We start from the raw sequence: 13,941 nt of genomic DNA, 5'->3' as shown, positions 1-13,941 counted from the left end.
CGATGTCCAGCCACTTCCCAGGAAGCAGGACTTCAGTATGTGTAGTGGTTGCTCCAGAAGACAAATGTAAATAACGAATGCCCTCCCTTCCTCCTCCTTTCTTTAAGCTTTTATTGCTGAGCAGATGTCATCTAGGATGGAACATCCCTTTGGTCAGTTGGGGTCAGCTGTCCTGGCTGTGTCCCCTCCCAAGATCTCGCCTGCCCCCAGCTCACTGGTGAGGGGGGAATATGGAGGGACAGCCTTGATGCTGTGCCAGCACTGCTCAGGAGTAGCCACAACACTGGTGTGTTATCAACACCTTGCTGGCTACTGATGCACAGCACTGAGGGCTGCTCTGGGGAAAATTAACTCTGTCTCAGCCAGACCAAACACAATATCTCAACTTTACGCTAGTTAAAAGGGAAGACAGATTTTTATTTATCTTTCTTGCTAAAATATACATGTGAAAACCAATAGAAAGCAAATGCAACAAGTTTTCTAGAAAGTCTTACCCCTTGGGGTAAGGGGAAAAGGAAAAATTCGGATTGGCAAGCCTTTGATGAAGTTTGTGTGGAATCCAAGCTACCTTTTATAATGAGCATGTCATAAGAGACAGGAGGTGAACTTACTTTTAAAACATAGAGTAACTTCTCTAAGTGAAAATCTACATTGTGTAGATTCTTAAAACTATAATAATTCTTTCCAATGAACATCTGATGATATACTATTAATTTTAAAATGAAAATTTGCCTCTCCCTATCAAGTACCAAATTTGATAATTCTAATTCAATAACCCATCCTTGACAGCGACTAGTATGTGATACTTTGGTGAAAGATTAAAAAATAAGAATTAAAAAAATACTTTGGCTTTTTTTCCCCAAGTGTTTTTTTTTCCTGGCCTCAAACTGAAACTCCTCCTGTCTAGGGGAGTAAGCTTTCCCAGCTTAGGGAAAAATAAAATAAAAAAAATGTTGGAACTGATCTGCCAACTCTGACTATATGGTTGGTTTTCCTTATCTTCTACACTCAATTTTTAGTCACATCAGATTCAAGGATCAGCTCTGCACCCTGGTCATCAACATTTTCTGGATAGCTAATAGCCGTATGAGGGCTCCACTCTCCTGGATAACATCCATGGGAAACAATAACAACCTTCGTCCCACACTGCTGGGACTGGAGAGCTGAGGATGCCTACCAAAACCCTGTTCTTGGACTTTGCTCAAAGGCTATATGCAGCTGCCAGCTAGACAAGCAGTGCACCATCAGTTCGAAGTATCCCTGCCGGAAATTCCTTATGGCCCCCAAAGCAGGCATTCACACAGTAACTCCTTAATGAGTAACTGCTTTTCACCTTTCCCTTCCCAGCCACTGCTTACAGATGATCTGATTCCTGCTAGTTTCACTGCTAACGAAAGGAATTTGAGCGATGTGACATCTGTGCTTTTGTTTCAGTCAGGACTCAAAGAAAAGCCTGTTAAGTTCTCATGCATGTGACAGGTAAAAGCCTTTTCTAAAATAGTATCAACCTCCACAAAGTCTAGGCTTTCATACTAACTGCATTTAAACTCCAGAAGAGATTTGACTACACGAAGCATCCCTGCACTTTTAAAGGACCCCAGTGACATCAGTTCAAACACAGAATAACTTCAGCCCGCGCATGGGCATGCAATAGCCTTAGAGATCACGACTGCCAGTTTTGTCACATCTTTATATGCACACTAATGGTCAAGAGAATATTGCTCCCTTACAGTGTCTGAATCATTCCATGTTGGGCTCTAACCATTAAAACAACGTACAAGACACCTGCAAATAGTCTGCTTTACTGCCTGTATTTAACAAATACATGACTAAATCTTAAAAAGCAAAACCATGAGTATTTTTCTTTGTTTGGTAAGAAAACAAAAGTTAATCACAGCAACAGAAGTCTAGGAATACAGTGAATTACATTTTAATCCACCAACTGTAATACCATAGGTGTATACTACCAAAAAACCCCATAAAATCCAAGTTAAAGACAAAACCAATTAAACAACCAGAGTTTCTGTATACGGTATACAAATACACCCTTCAACTACATTTTATTTTCTACAGAAGTTTTCCAAAAAGAGCATACACAAAGTAAGATCATAAGGACATTTTAAGCTTCTGTTTCAAACTGATGTGAAAGCCATTTGTCTGCAGTGGAACAGAACAAAACTTAAAAATTTACAAGGTCTGTTCAGATATAAAATCTAAGAAAAAATCACAAGCAACATAAAATCAAAGTTGCTTTTTACACTCTCTAATGTTCTTTAAGTGGGTAAAGTCATTTTAGTACTTGCATATGGGCAGAAGTCTTTTGTAGAACAAGCAACCCAGAAGAATGCAGTAGTTGCAATAGTGTTTTAAGGGAATTCACATTAACCTGAGAGTTAAAGGCAACACCAAAAATCAGGGCTTTTTCAATTAAAAAAGGACAAAATAAAGCTGTCAGGTTTTTAGCATTCTTAACTGGTCCAGGGCGGAAGCTCTATTCAGCAATTAGAAGCTGCATTCATACCTTATATTTGCATTGAAACCATAAAACACGAGTAAAATATCAAAAGCTAGATAATAAATTTCACACCTTGTTCTCAAAGTAGTTCATATTCCTGAATAATTTTTTTCATGGCTCTAGTTAAAAGTTCAAAGGGTTCTCTGGTAAGCGGGGAGAGGAAACAAAATCATGCACCATCTTGTCGAGCACTCAGACTACTCCATCCTAAGCGTAATGCCAAGAATCTACAAGTTTTACTACGGGAGAACCAAAACCATTCAATATCAACAAACTGCTACAGACATGAATACACACCACACAAAACAGCCTTGCAGAATAGCTTGTTGAGTTAAACACTACATAACAATGTCATGAAGTACAGTAACATTACAGGAGACAGCGTCAGACATTAAATTCTTGTAATACTAAATTTTTACAACTTCCTGTCACCTGAGGTTTGCAATAAGAAATCATGTATTTATCAGCATAGAAATATTCTTCAGAGAACACAAATTGGACAGTATAATAGATAATGTAAATAGAGATAAGGTTAGCATTTTGCTCTAGATAAAGATATGGATACTCACACACTTGCCTTGATTATCACACATAGTCCTAAATTCATTAAATCATTCAGAATAGTACAGGTAGTAGCTCTTCTCCTCAGAGAAGATGGCTTAGGGTATAATGGGCCAGCTTGCTGCCCTGTCTTGATTTGCAGGCGCATTACTTGTCCTCATGACAAGATGAAGCAGTCACATACCAACAGATAAGGTGAAGGACACCACTTCTACAGATGCTGCTCAGCTCAGCTAAAAATGTGGGTAAGAGAGGCAGATTGCTATCAGCAATCCAAGGAACACTGCCAGGGTGGTGTACCTGAGCACTGGTCAGAAAACACTTTTCAAGTTACCCAAATGGCCAGGCTGCTGTAACAGCCTTCCTTCCAGATATTGGACAAAGACAGTTTGAAGCCAGGAAACTTTGTCCTGAAAGCACTGGCCGTACGAACGCTGGTGAGATTAAGCCAGAGCCAGAAGCGCTCTAACTGGTGGTGCTGCACAGGTGAGTAGGAGCCAGGCCCCAGCTACAGGAGCCTCCACCGCAGCATTTGCTGTGCTGGACAATCAGCGTGGCCCCAGGAACCTGCCATAGCCACTGGAAGGACTAGCTGGAGCAGTAGTGCATACGGGCAGAAAAATGGGATGATGAGTCTTGTGTTTCTGGATGGACATCTTCAGATCTCTGTGAAGAAGTCTCCCTTCCCTTTCCCCTAACTAAATACAGGATTTTGACATACCACAAGTACAGGTACAGAATTCTATACTTGGGCACTAGAAACAATTCATACCTGCATTTACAACTTATAAAAGCTGCAGCCTGTCATTTAGTCTCACTTCAGTGTCTATGTCATCCTTTCACCTGGGTGTTGGAGTCAACAAGCACAGCCTGCAAAATAGTCGTTTGCATAGTGCCTAACAACTGTGCTTGGGGCCACGACTAGAGTATTCAGATACTCCCTCCAATCTGATAAATACCAATATATCAGTATAGTATTATTCCACAAATATATCTGCTAGTTCTTCAGTTAAGTATTTCCAAGAAGACTAAGCAGACAGGATCCTCCTGTTTCTCACAAAAAGCTGTTCTCAGAATAACGTGCCTCACTATTTCTGTTATGTTGCCACTTACTACAGTATTGTTCAATTTAAATTTCTACCCATGAAGCCAGCCAATAATACGTGTATGTATAAGACATCAACTGTGTATTTTGCATACCTATACCGGATATATTGTGAGACAGCTCTAGGTGATTTTTATGGAAAAAGTCTTCATAAAAAGTTGTGTAACATTACTGTGTAAGTACTATTTAAGACAGAACTGCAGAATTACAATAAGACACCTCTATAGTCTGAACTTTACCCAGACTTTAGTTTTAAACTCCCATAAAAAGCTCAAGTGAATATCTACATCAAACTACTCAATTAACAATTATACTAGTAACATAGTGACAAGTTTACTAGAGGTCTATATACTGCGCCACTAATTTAAATCCTGGCTGACCGAATTTTTATGCCAACATAACTCCATCGGTTAAAGGTGATATTTTTATTTTTTTAATACTATTTTAACACTGCTTGCCAGAATAATATTAACTGCAGGTATAAGATATCTTTATACCCATAAGTGTACACCAGTAGATCTTAGACTCCCTCCTACATCCTTCCTGAGACAATACAGCTACTATAGAACAGTACTACTTTAAACTGTACAGGTGTAGCTAAAGCTGTACAACTTTTGTACACAGAGAAGGCATAGAAGCATGACTATAAACACGTTCCCTTGCGTGCATAAGACACTATGCAAGAGACCAATAAGGACCCCCCTTATTTAAAGCTAAAGAAGGTCTTTTTCTTTTGTTTCGGCAAACAAAAAAAGCAAATTTTGTTCCACCAATTTGAAAGTCCACAGCAAATTATCAGCTCTAAGGAAAAAGAATTTATGGATAAAATGCAAGATAGGTAGGTCCTCCTTTACAACACTTATATGAATACCAAACCCACAAAACAATTATCCAGAAATTCTCCAATGTAATCCCTGTTCAAGAAGGATCAACATATCCAAGTTTCCCAGTGAAGTGACAGCACTTAACGGGCCCTGAGTGGCCCGAAATCCTGAGAAAAACTCCCAGTCGCCCCTGGTTTCTGGCAGCCCCCTGCACTCTGCTCCTCACCACCTCACACAGGGCACAGACCAAGCTGCCCATAAAACATCTCTATTGCCCTGTCCCGTACAAAGGTGCCTGAACCTTCATACAAAGTGCAAACAAGCACCTCCTCGCCGTGAGGAGGCCTGACAGAGCCCCGCGGGCCGAAGGCCTCAGCGAGATCCCGGCGCCCCCCTCCTAGGCCCCGGCACTCGCCCCTGTCCAGGAGCAGCCTGCTGCCTGCCCGCCCCGCGGCCAGCGGCCCCGGCCCACCGCGCCGCCCTTCCCGCGCCCCAAAGGCCCTCCACGCCCTGCTCGACAGGAGAGCCGAGAAGCCCACGGCCCCAGGACATCATGCCCCGGCTGCGGGGCCCCCGAGACCGGCCCCTTCGCCGCTCCCGTTCAGCCGCTCCCGGACACCCCCAGCACGCCACGACTAGGCCCCAGCTACCCCTGCGGCACCGCCGCGGCTGACCGGCCCCGAGGCGCCCGGCCGCGCCGAGAGGCAACCCGGGAGGACGCTCACCATGTTGAGGGCTGTGCAGGCCTCTTCCCTCCCGGCTCAGGCGGAGACTGAGGGCGGCAGCGGCAACGGCTTCCTCCGGAGGCGGCAGCTCCCGGCTCCTCACGGGCCCTTCCGCCGCCTCCCGCTCATGCGCAGTGCGGCGCAACCCCCGCGCCGGGAACGGGAGCTGCGCGTCCGCGGCGCGGCGGGCGGGAGCCTTCACCGGGGGGTGGCCCCGTCCGGGTTTCTCGGGGAGCAGCTGGCGCCCGAAGCGCGGCGGTTGGGTCTGCGGCGCGAGTGATGGTTGGTCATCGCACGCAGCTGAGGTGGGGGGCGCCGCACCAGGAGGGCCTCGGCCCAGGAATGGAAGGGAAGGAAAAGCCCCCCCTCCCCGCTCTCCTCGGTGTTACTGCGGGGTCGGGAGCGGGGGTGGGCTCCCGGCCCGTGGCAGGCTTGGGGAGAGGAGAGGCCGCGGGTCGGGAGGGGGCTGCTGGTGGCGGCCAGGCGCGGTAGGGTTCTGCCGCCCGCTGAGGGGCGCGGGCTGCCCGGTGTCCCGTCCGGCTCCTTACCCCGGCACCCGCGGTCGCCCCGTGTCGCTTTTCTGTCGGAAAAACTCCTTGCGTTCTTTTTTTCTTAAATACCGCAAATTAAAACATTTTGCGAGGGCTCGGTGTGAACGCGAGTAGCGTAACAGCCTGTGCCTGTCACACCGTGCTCGCAAAGCTGTTCGGTCCTGTTTGTAAGGGCAGCGAGATGCACAGCCCAATGCACGGCTTAAAAAGAGGTGAGGTGGGAGAAGCCCGTGGGCTTTTCAGGATGAATTCGCAAAGGAGGCAGAAGGTATTTGCCGTGCAGCCACGGACACCTGGGGAACGTGAAGGCAGCAGCTTTACAGGCATTTTCTTACGGGACCTGCGAGGTTTTCCTGGTAGAGGTTGTGATCCCCCTTGGGGAGCCGTTTCTTCCAAGTGGCTGTCAACAGATGCAGCCTTCCCTGCAGCAGCATAGATGTAGCAAAGGAGGTTGTAAGGGTTAAATCGCAGTTTGTACCAGTATCCCAGGCAGTTGGTTTTTTTCTCAGAAAAGCTTACTGCATCTACTGCAGACTTTTGGCAGCGAGAAAGTTTGGGGAAGCAGAGTATTTGCTGCTAAAACTCACGCTGGTGGCAAACAGCTAGTTGCGAAGGACAAAGGTTTGAGATCCGATTCTTGTTCTCTCATCTCCTGCTGAGCTAGGAGCTATTAAAGCAAGCTTCTGTATTTGTTACATGATTCGTGTGATTGCACGCACCACAAAGAAATTAAGACTTCAGAAAGCCATCCTTTATGACGGATGTACAGGGGTTATGTATATGTTTTTATAGAAGGGAGTCTGAATCGCTTCTCACTTAGCTCTGATTTTCAAGGAAATAAGGTTAGATGGAGTGTGAGGAGTTAAAGTAGCATTTGGAGAGGAGAATCAGGCCTGTCCTGTGGATGGTCCAATTCTGTTGGTGTTCTGAAACAAGAAAATTAAGGGTTGTCTTGACAGTAAGTATATGGAACTATGTGTGAATTCAGCTATCCTGAAAGACAGCAGTTGTCTGGATACCTTGACTCCTTCTGAAAAGCGTGTTTTTGAAATCAAGGGTGGCTGCAATGCAGCCATCAACATTGCACCCCAGCCCTGTCCACGTGAACCCCGGCAGGGGAGATGAAACCAAACCTGAAAACCTGTTTCATCAAGTTGGCTGTCATCTCTACAACATGCTGTGACAGCCCTCCTGCCATCTGGAGACACAAATGAGACCTTCTTGAGAATTACTGTGACATGAAACAATAATCGGAGAGATGAACTGTGATTGCAGTGGATTCCTCAGGACAGACACGGGATTTTTAAGTGGCTTGTTTTTCCCTAACATCCATGACTTGCTCATTTTCTATATTGCAGGGTCTGTTGGGGGGGAGGGGGTTGAGTGTGTGTTTGGGGGCACATTGTGTTTCTGCCTAGTTTTACCTAATCTTTTAACAAGTTGTACGTAAGATTCTTTTAACTTTAAAGAACATTGAAAAAGCATTTATCTTTTTCATTTTGCTTTTGTTCACTGAATAAAGTACTGAACATAAATTAGTTTTAACTTGTTTAGGTCCTAATTAAAAAGGTACTAAAATCACCATGGTCCTTTGCTTTTTCATATTTTTAGATTAAACTCATAATAAATTAAGGTCTGATGTTACAAATACTTATAAGCACAAGGAACTTTACATGCAAGAGTGCTCATAAGCTTTAATAAGCTGCTACTTACATCAGTAGACTCACAGGTGTTATGTAGAAGACCTGATTTTATGCATTCAAATCATGTTTACTTTAAAAACATTCCTTGAAAAATTCACCATTGCTACAACTTTTAGTTCAATACATTATTTTCATCTTCTGTGTGGGTTACAAATTAGCAATTTTTAAATTAGCTGCAGATCTGGTAGAAGTTTTTCTCTGTACTTTATTGTTTAGAAATTGTTCCTGCTGTACCATCTTTATTTTTTTTTTCTCTGGGAGTCAGGACATTTGGACTCTGCTTCCACCTTTGACTTGTGATTTGATCTAACTTTCTAAATTATTCTACATTATGAATAATTCCATCTTATAAAGTATGGAAAATCAAGTATATACTTAACTGCTTTGTAGGGGCTTCTTAGCAGGGCAGATGATAATGTATGATTCAGGTCAAATGCAAGTGAAATATAAAAAATATGTGAAATGCAGATTAATGCTATTCCCAGTGTGATGATACTGTTTTGCAGTCAGGTTTTTTTCAATTTAAGTTCAGTTATAAGGTACACGAGGAGTGGCTTCCTACTGCCATTTAAGTGTTACTGATTTTAGTGGAAGCTACAGTACACTCTTCTGTCTTGACTTCCAGAGTGTTTCCATGGGTCTATGTGAATTAGAGAAGCTAAGGTAAGTTAGCCTGCTCAGAGCTCTTGGCTATCTGATACCTCAGCCTGAGGCAGTTTGATTAGACAGAGTTATCTTCCCCTTAGAGGGGACACTGCAGTAGGCATGTCCTGCACAGTGCACACAGCCACATTGCCCCAATTCCACTTACGACCATATGTTTGCTGGCTGGCTGTGCATCTGTAGATGCAGATCCGCACTTCGGTGATGTGTGTGCTGAGTCTCACCCTTAACGTTTCTGAGCAAAAACTGATGCTTTGTAAAGCAAGAGGCACCATGAGGCTGCCCAAAAGCCTATTTGTACACATTCAGAATTAAGTTGTCTAAACTGGGCCTGTTACATGTCAACTTTCGTACAACTTCATCCAGGATGGCACAAGTCAGACCTGTGATAAACAGCTCTGCTATTTGTAAACATGACACATGCACTCAGCAATACAGAAAGAAGGAAATATTATTCATTGTGCAATCTGCATGCAGTATATCACCGTGACCGCAGTAACATAATGACTTCATTTATGGCTAAGGCTGACACGCTTACATTGTTTTGTTGTGTGATCCAATGATGTTTTATCATCTCATGTGAACCCTAGGAGAACCAGTCGGTGATTTTTTTTAAATCCAAGTGTGTCAAATGCATAGTTCTGAATAGAAGAGTGATATGTGACACTGACTTGAGCTCTCGAGCAGATAGAGAAGCAAGTCTCATGTCAAGTCAATGCAGAATCCATTTAGTGTAATCCCCTCACTGAGAACTTCCACTTGGAGCACTTTCTGAGGAAGAGGCCCAAACCTTCATGAAGGATAGCAGTAACCTGCCAGAACAGCAACAGCTTAGCCAGAAATGTGTTTCTAACCCCCACATCTTTTTGTCAGCTACTTTATGCTCTAGAAAGTGAGACCGCCGATTTATCTTACACTGATGGAATGACCATAAAGTGGTTACAACTACGGCTCACCACGTGTTTCTCTAAGAGAACAAAGTCCCATGACCTATCCTGCACAAGGCGATTTAATGCCACTCTAAAGCAAGAAGTTCTTAGCATCCAGAGGTACAGACAAAATGGGCTGCTCCTATCCCGCTCTTCAACTGATATGGCTGGAATGTCTGTATCTGCCTATGATTTTTTTTCTGTATTGAAAGCAGCACAGAGGAAGTAAACAGTCCGAGCCCTCCTGTAGGTGTCCAAGCAATTTAACTTGCACACTGGCACATCACCAATATCTGAAGATTGTTGTTAACAGCTTGTAGGGAAGGGTGTTCACCTTCTATTAAGTTTTTCATCCTTCCTGCATTACATAAGAGGTTAAAAAGTTACTACACCCAGCTGAAGGCACTGTGAGGAGCTGGGTTCCACATGACAGTAGCTCTGAGAGGGAGCAGGACAGGTTTATGTGTCGGAGGAAGAAAAGTCACGTCAGTGAGCCTAACAGTCTGGAAATTTCTCATGGACCTAACTATAGCCTGGCAGGCCTGAATAAACTGAGACTTTCCAGAACACCTAACAGGCAACAGACCTGCGTATTTATTTTGGAACTCCTATTAGAAGTACTGAGATACATATACTCAAATCAAGGCATTCATAAGTAATATGAATTCATAAGTGCTAAGAATAAAGAAATGAGAGGGCAATAAGAAATGAGATAGCTAGTTGGTTTTTATGAGATATGGACATTTCTGTAGTTCAGAACTTGTGTAAACACGGTATGATCTTTGTAAACAGAATGATTTGAAATTTCCCAAGCTATAAACCAGACAGTGCCATCATCCCTGTGATTTCATGACTAAAACCTACACCTTTGAACTGTAAACAGCTTTCCATTCTCACTACAAAGAATTATGGGTGATTTCAAGAATCCAGGAGACTGAGACACTGTATTATTTCCTTATCGCAGGGATTTTCTGTATGTGCCATCTTTAATTGCTCAAACCATCCAAATTCAGAGCACGCATTTTGCTATTAATATAAGAAACAGTAATTTAAGTTGTATGTATGGAAGGCAGAGCCTTTTGCCTTGAGGTAAGCAGTCTGCAGAGTAATGCAGACATACACCGCGAGGGTAGCAAGATGACTCTTACTTCCTGCAATACATGTCACACACATTTAGCCTTTTCCACTCCTCATGCTGTCATAACAGCAGACTGGTTTTTGGGAACATGTCTACACAATCCAGCCAATATTAATTTTCTGATATGTAAGTGGCAGATTGTAACCTCCATGCGCATGACTAGCTATCAACATCAATACAGTGGGCAAACTTCAAGGAAAACATGTAGTATCCACATGTGTATCTATCAGTTCCATTTTTAAATTGTTTCTTCTAGTTTGTATTTTATCTTATCTTACATCTCTAGAGCAGGAGCTATGTCTTATGTTTCTGGGATTCTTAGCACAGGACACTGAACACGCGTGGGGTCTTTTGCTGTAGGTATCATACCAGTATTTATCACCGAGTGCTTCTGTGTGTGCCAGTGCACGCTGATGAACGAGCAGAACAGTAGAGCCCAGAATAAGACGTCTCCTTCCTTTTCAGAAAGGCAAAAGAGGGATGCAGTTTTCAGCAGCAGGCTTTTTCACCAGACACTACTTAGAGCTTTGCTGGCTTTAGTATGTTAACATCTCCCGCTTTCCCTGCTTTTTAAGTGGGTAGATTGGTTGCCATTCAGAGACCAATTATCATTTCAAGAGCACCTTTTTGGCACCAGAAGTGTTTATACGGAAAGCAGATTAAAGCTAAAATCCAGCTACCATTATAATTTCAAAACCCAGTAGGACTCTAGACATGTGTTTTACTTGCTTATTACTGCTATAATAAAAAACACAGGGTATTCAACCAGAACATCCATGTTTATTTTAATGTGGATTCATTGTATAATCAACAGGTTTTAAGCTAACATCAAATGTGTCATAAAATACACTGCATTGCTTTTAGAACCCAGGCTCTTCTCTTTCAAGAAATACAATCAGTCCACATAAAAATAAATACCAAGGTTTCAATTATGAACTTCTGCAATATAGATATTTTAATGCAATGCTCAGTAGTGTATATTACTTTCCAAATGGAATTCTTATGCAGGTGGCTATGCCCCAGTATCATAAAGATACTAAGTGATATTTACCTGTGAATCATTCATGTGTAAAAATCTGACATTTTGAACATAACTGTACAAGCAGTTAAAGTATCCGTTGAGAACATATCTTGTGTAAAAACTGTAAGTTCAGACCTTAATCCATTGCCACTGACTGTTCAGTAAACACGTTCCACACAGCATTGTGGAGGTTTTTACAAACAGAACAGATAGAACACAGTCAAATAATTCCTGACCTGACTGAACAGAATAATAACAGAAATGAATATACCTGTGATAAGTGCACTGGTTGATATGCCCTTTAAAATAGGCACAAGTTGTTTTCATAAAAGACTAGTGTGCTCAGATGAACTTCACTTTTTTTCCCCTACCATTGACTAAGTTTTAAAGGTCCTACCAATATACTTGAATATTGGTTTTTTAATCATCATGAAGACAGAAGCTAAGATTTTCTGGTAACTAGGTAGTTACAACCGTTACAACAAAGGATTCAATACACATTGGAAACCATTTTTACAAGTCACTGGTATAGATATTTACTGTATAAAAGATTAAAAAAAAACCTTACAAGTAAAAATAAAGTCTACATCTGAAATTACAATTTTACCAGCAAGCATGGAAAATAATTATTTATAAATCAGTGTCCACAAATTTTGAAGTGTTTTGATTACCATCAGCCTCATTAAATAGGAGGAAACCCAGGCAAATATCTACTAAGTGACTTGCCCGAAGTCACAGTGAGTCAGCGGCTGAAATGAGAACACAGTCCTGCTCTCCTGCTTTCCACTCCCTGTGTCCTAATCACCGATTCAGCATGAATTCAGGCTCCATGCCACAGATCTCCACTGGGCATAAGCTATAGCAATTGACAGAAGCTGAAGAGTGCAAGAGACACTGAGATCCCCATGGGTGGATAATAAAGTTGATGAAGGGCTGTCATTTTGGTATGGTAATGTTCACACCACCAAGCAGGATATTACATACCTGATATTACAAGGTGAGGAGTTACCTCGCCAAGAGTGTTACCCTCTGATCCTGTCTCACAGAAGTCACAGTCTGGAACACTAGCGGCCTTGTTCTTTCCTGTAGACTATCAACTGTGGCTGAACTATAATATGCCATGACCTGGTCCCCTCTCTCCTCTGGCAGCAGAACAGATCATTACAATTAGAATCAGTTCAGATTCATTGTTTCTATAATATCTATGACTCTTGTATTGGAACTATAGCACTATTAGATAAAGGTATATTGATAATGAGTAACTGGCAGAGGTTATCCTTTTCACTCAAATACTAAATACTGCATTTTAAACAATTACCATTTTTTTTCTTTCTTACTGTTCTACAGACAACAGTTTAGTTACAGCTATGTTACTGTCATAAGACTTTTATCAATTCACAACACGAGGATTTATTTGTAATAAGCAGAAAAATTCTGAATATTTTGTAAATTCAAATTCTGGGTTACAGAAACAACCTACCTTTAATAATTCTTTGTGCATCTCTAAGTTCAATTAAATCACATTGCAGCAAAACATTTTGAGTGTGCAAATTCTGGCAGTGACTTCTGCAAGAGATTTTATTTTGAAATAAACAAAACCATCACTACTTGAAAAATCAATCTCCGTGAAAACCTACAGAGAAAAACCTAACAGCTAATTTTCAGAAATGAGGGAAAATTAAGACTGGTAAAATTATTTGTCTCCCTTCATTCCCAAGGGAGACATTTTGTCAGCTTCCCAGGAACATGTTCTTGTTTCACTGGCTGGCTGAAGCAAGCAGTGCAGACTTAGTGGACAGAGAAACATGCTGTGAGTCTTGATGTTTTGCTACAGATTCAGTGTCACAAAGTAGGTCTAGAAACACAGCAATGTCACACAGAAAGGAAAAAATAAATGCCAAGCTGCAGTGTCTCTTCAGGACTGTGTTCATGTTTCTATGTGTAGATTCAATTTTTATAGATAAAGCAAGTCACTAAACTTACCTGCAGTGAAACCCATTATGACTGTTTGGATTACTGCCTCCTAATGTGATCTGCAGATTGTGGTCTGTCTGATATCAGATGATGATACATAAACAGCTGCTTAAAACCCTCTAATGCATAAACATAAGCAACCAAGGAAAGAACAAAATGGAGAAAAATGAAAACAATCAGTCAAAGTTAAGCTTAATTTTTATTTGCTAGTACATAAAAATCACTGTGGCGA

At 42.1% G+C, this 13,941-nt stretch overlaps 1 protein-coding gene across 2 annotated transcripts in view; it reads right to left on the bottom strand.

Annotated features, from left to right (window-relative positions):
- DCUN1D1 (defective in cullin neddylation 1 domain containing 1) overlaps positions 1-13,738 on the bottom strand; it is a 29,218-nt gene extending 15,480 nt beyond the window's left edge. Inside the window, exon 1 of one of the 2 annotated variants that reach the window (XM_054835078.1) lies at positions 13,719-13,738. Coding sequence is in view for 1 of the 2 variants with exons in the window: in XM_054835077.1 (XP_054691052.1) it covers positions 5,731-5,733 (3 nt within the window). In the remaining variant the exon portion in view is untranslated. Of the gene's footprint in view, positions 1-5,730; positions 6,477-13,718 lie in introns of those variants that run through there. The other variant, XM_054835077.1, reaches the window with a different exon arrangement.
- Positions 13,739-13,941: the final 203 nt, after the last annotated feature.

This window comes from Grus americana, chromosome 9 (assembly GCF_028858705.1).
Source record: "Grus americana isolate bGruAme1 chromosome 9, bGruAme1.mat, whole genome shotgun sequence".
In the NCBI taxonomy this organism is placed as follows: Eukaryota; Metazoa; Chordata; class Aves; order Gruiformes; family Gruidae; genus Grus; species Grus americana.
This window is presented reverse-complemented; position numbering and strand designations above follow the sequence as displayed.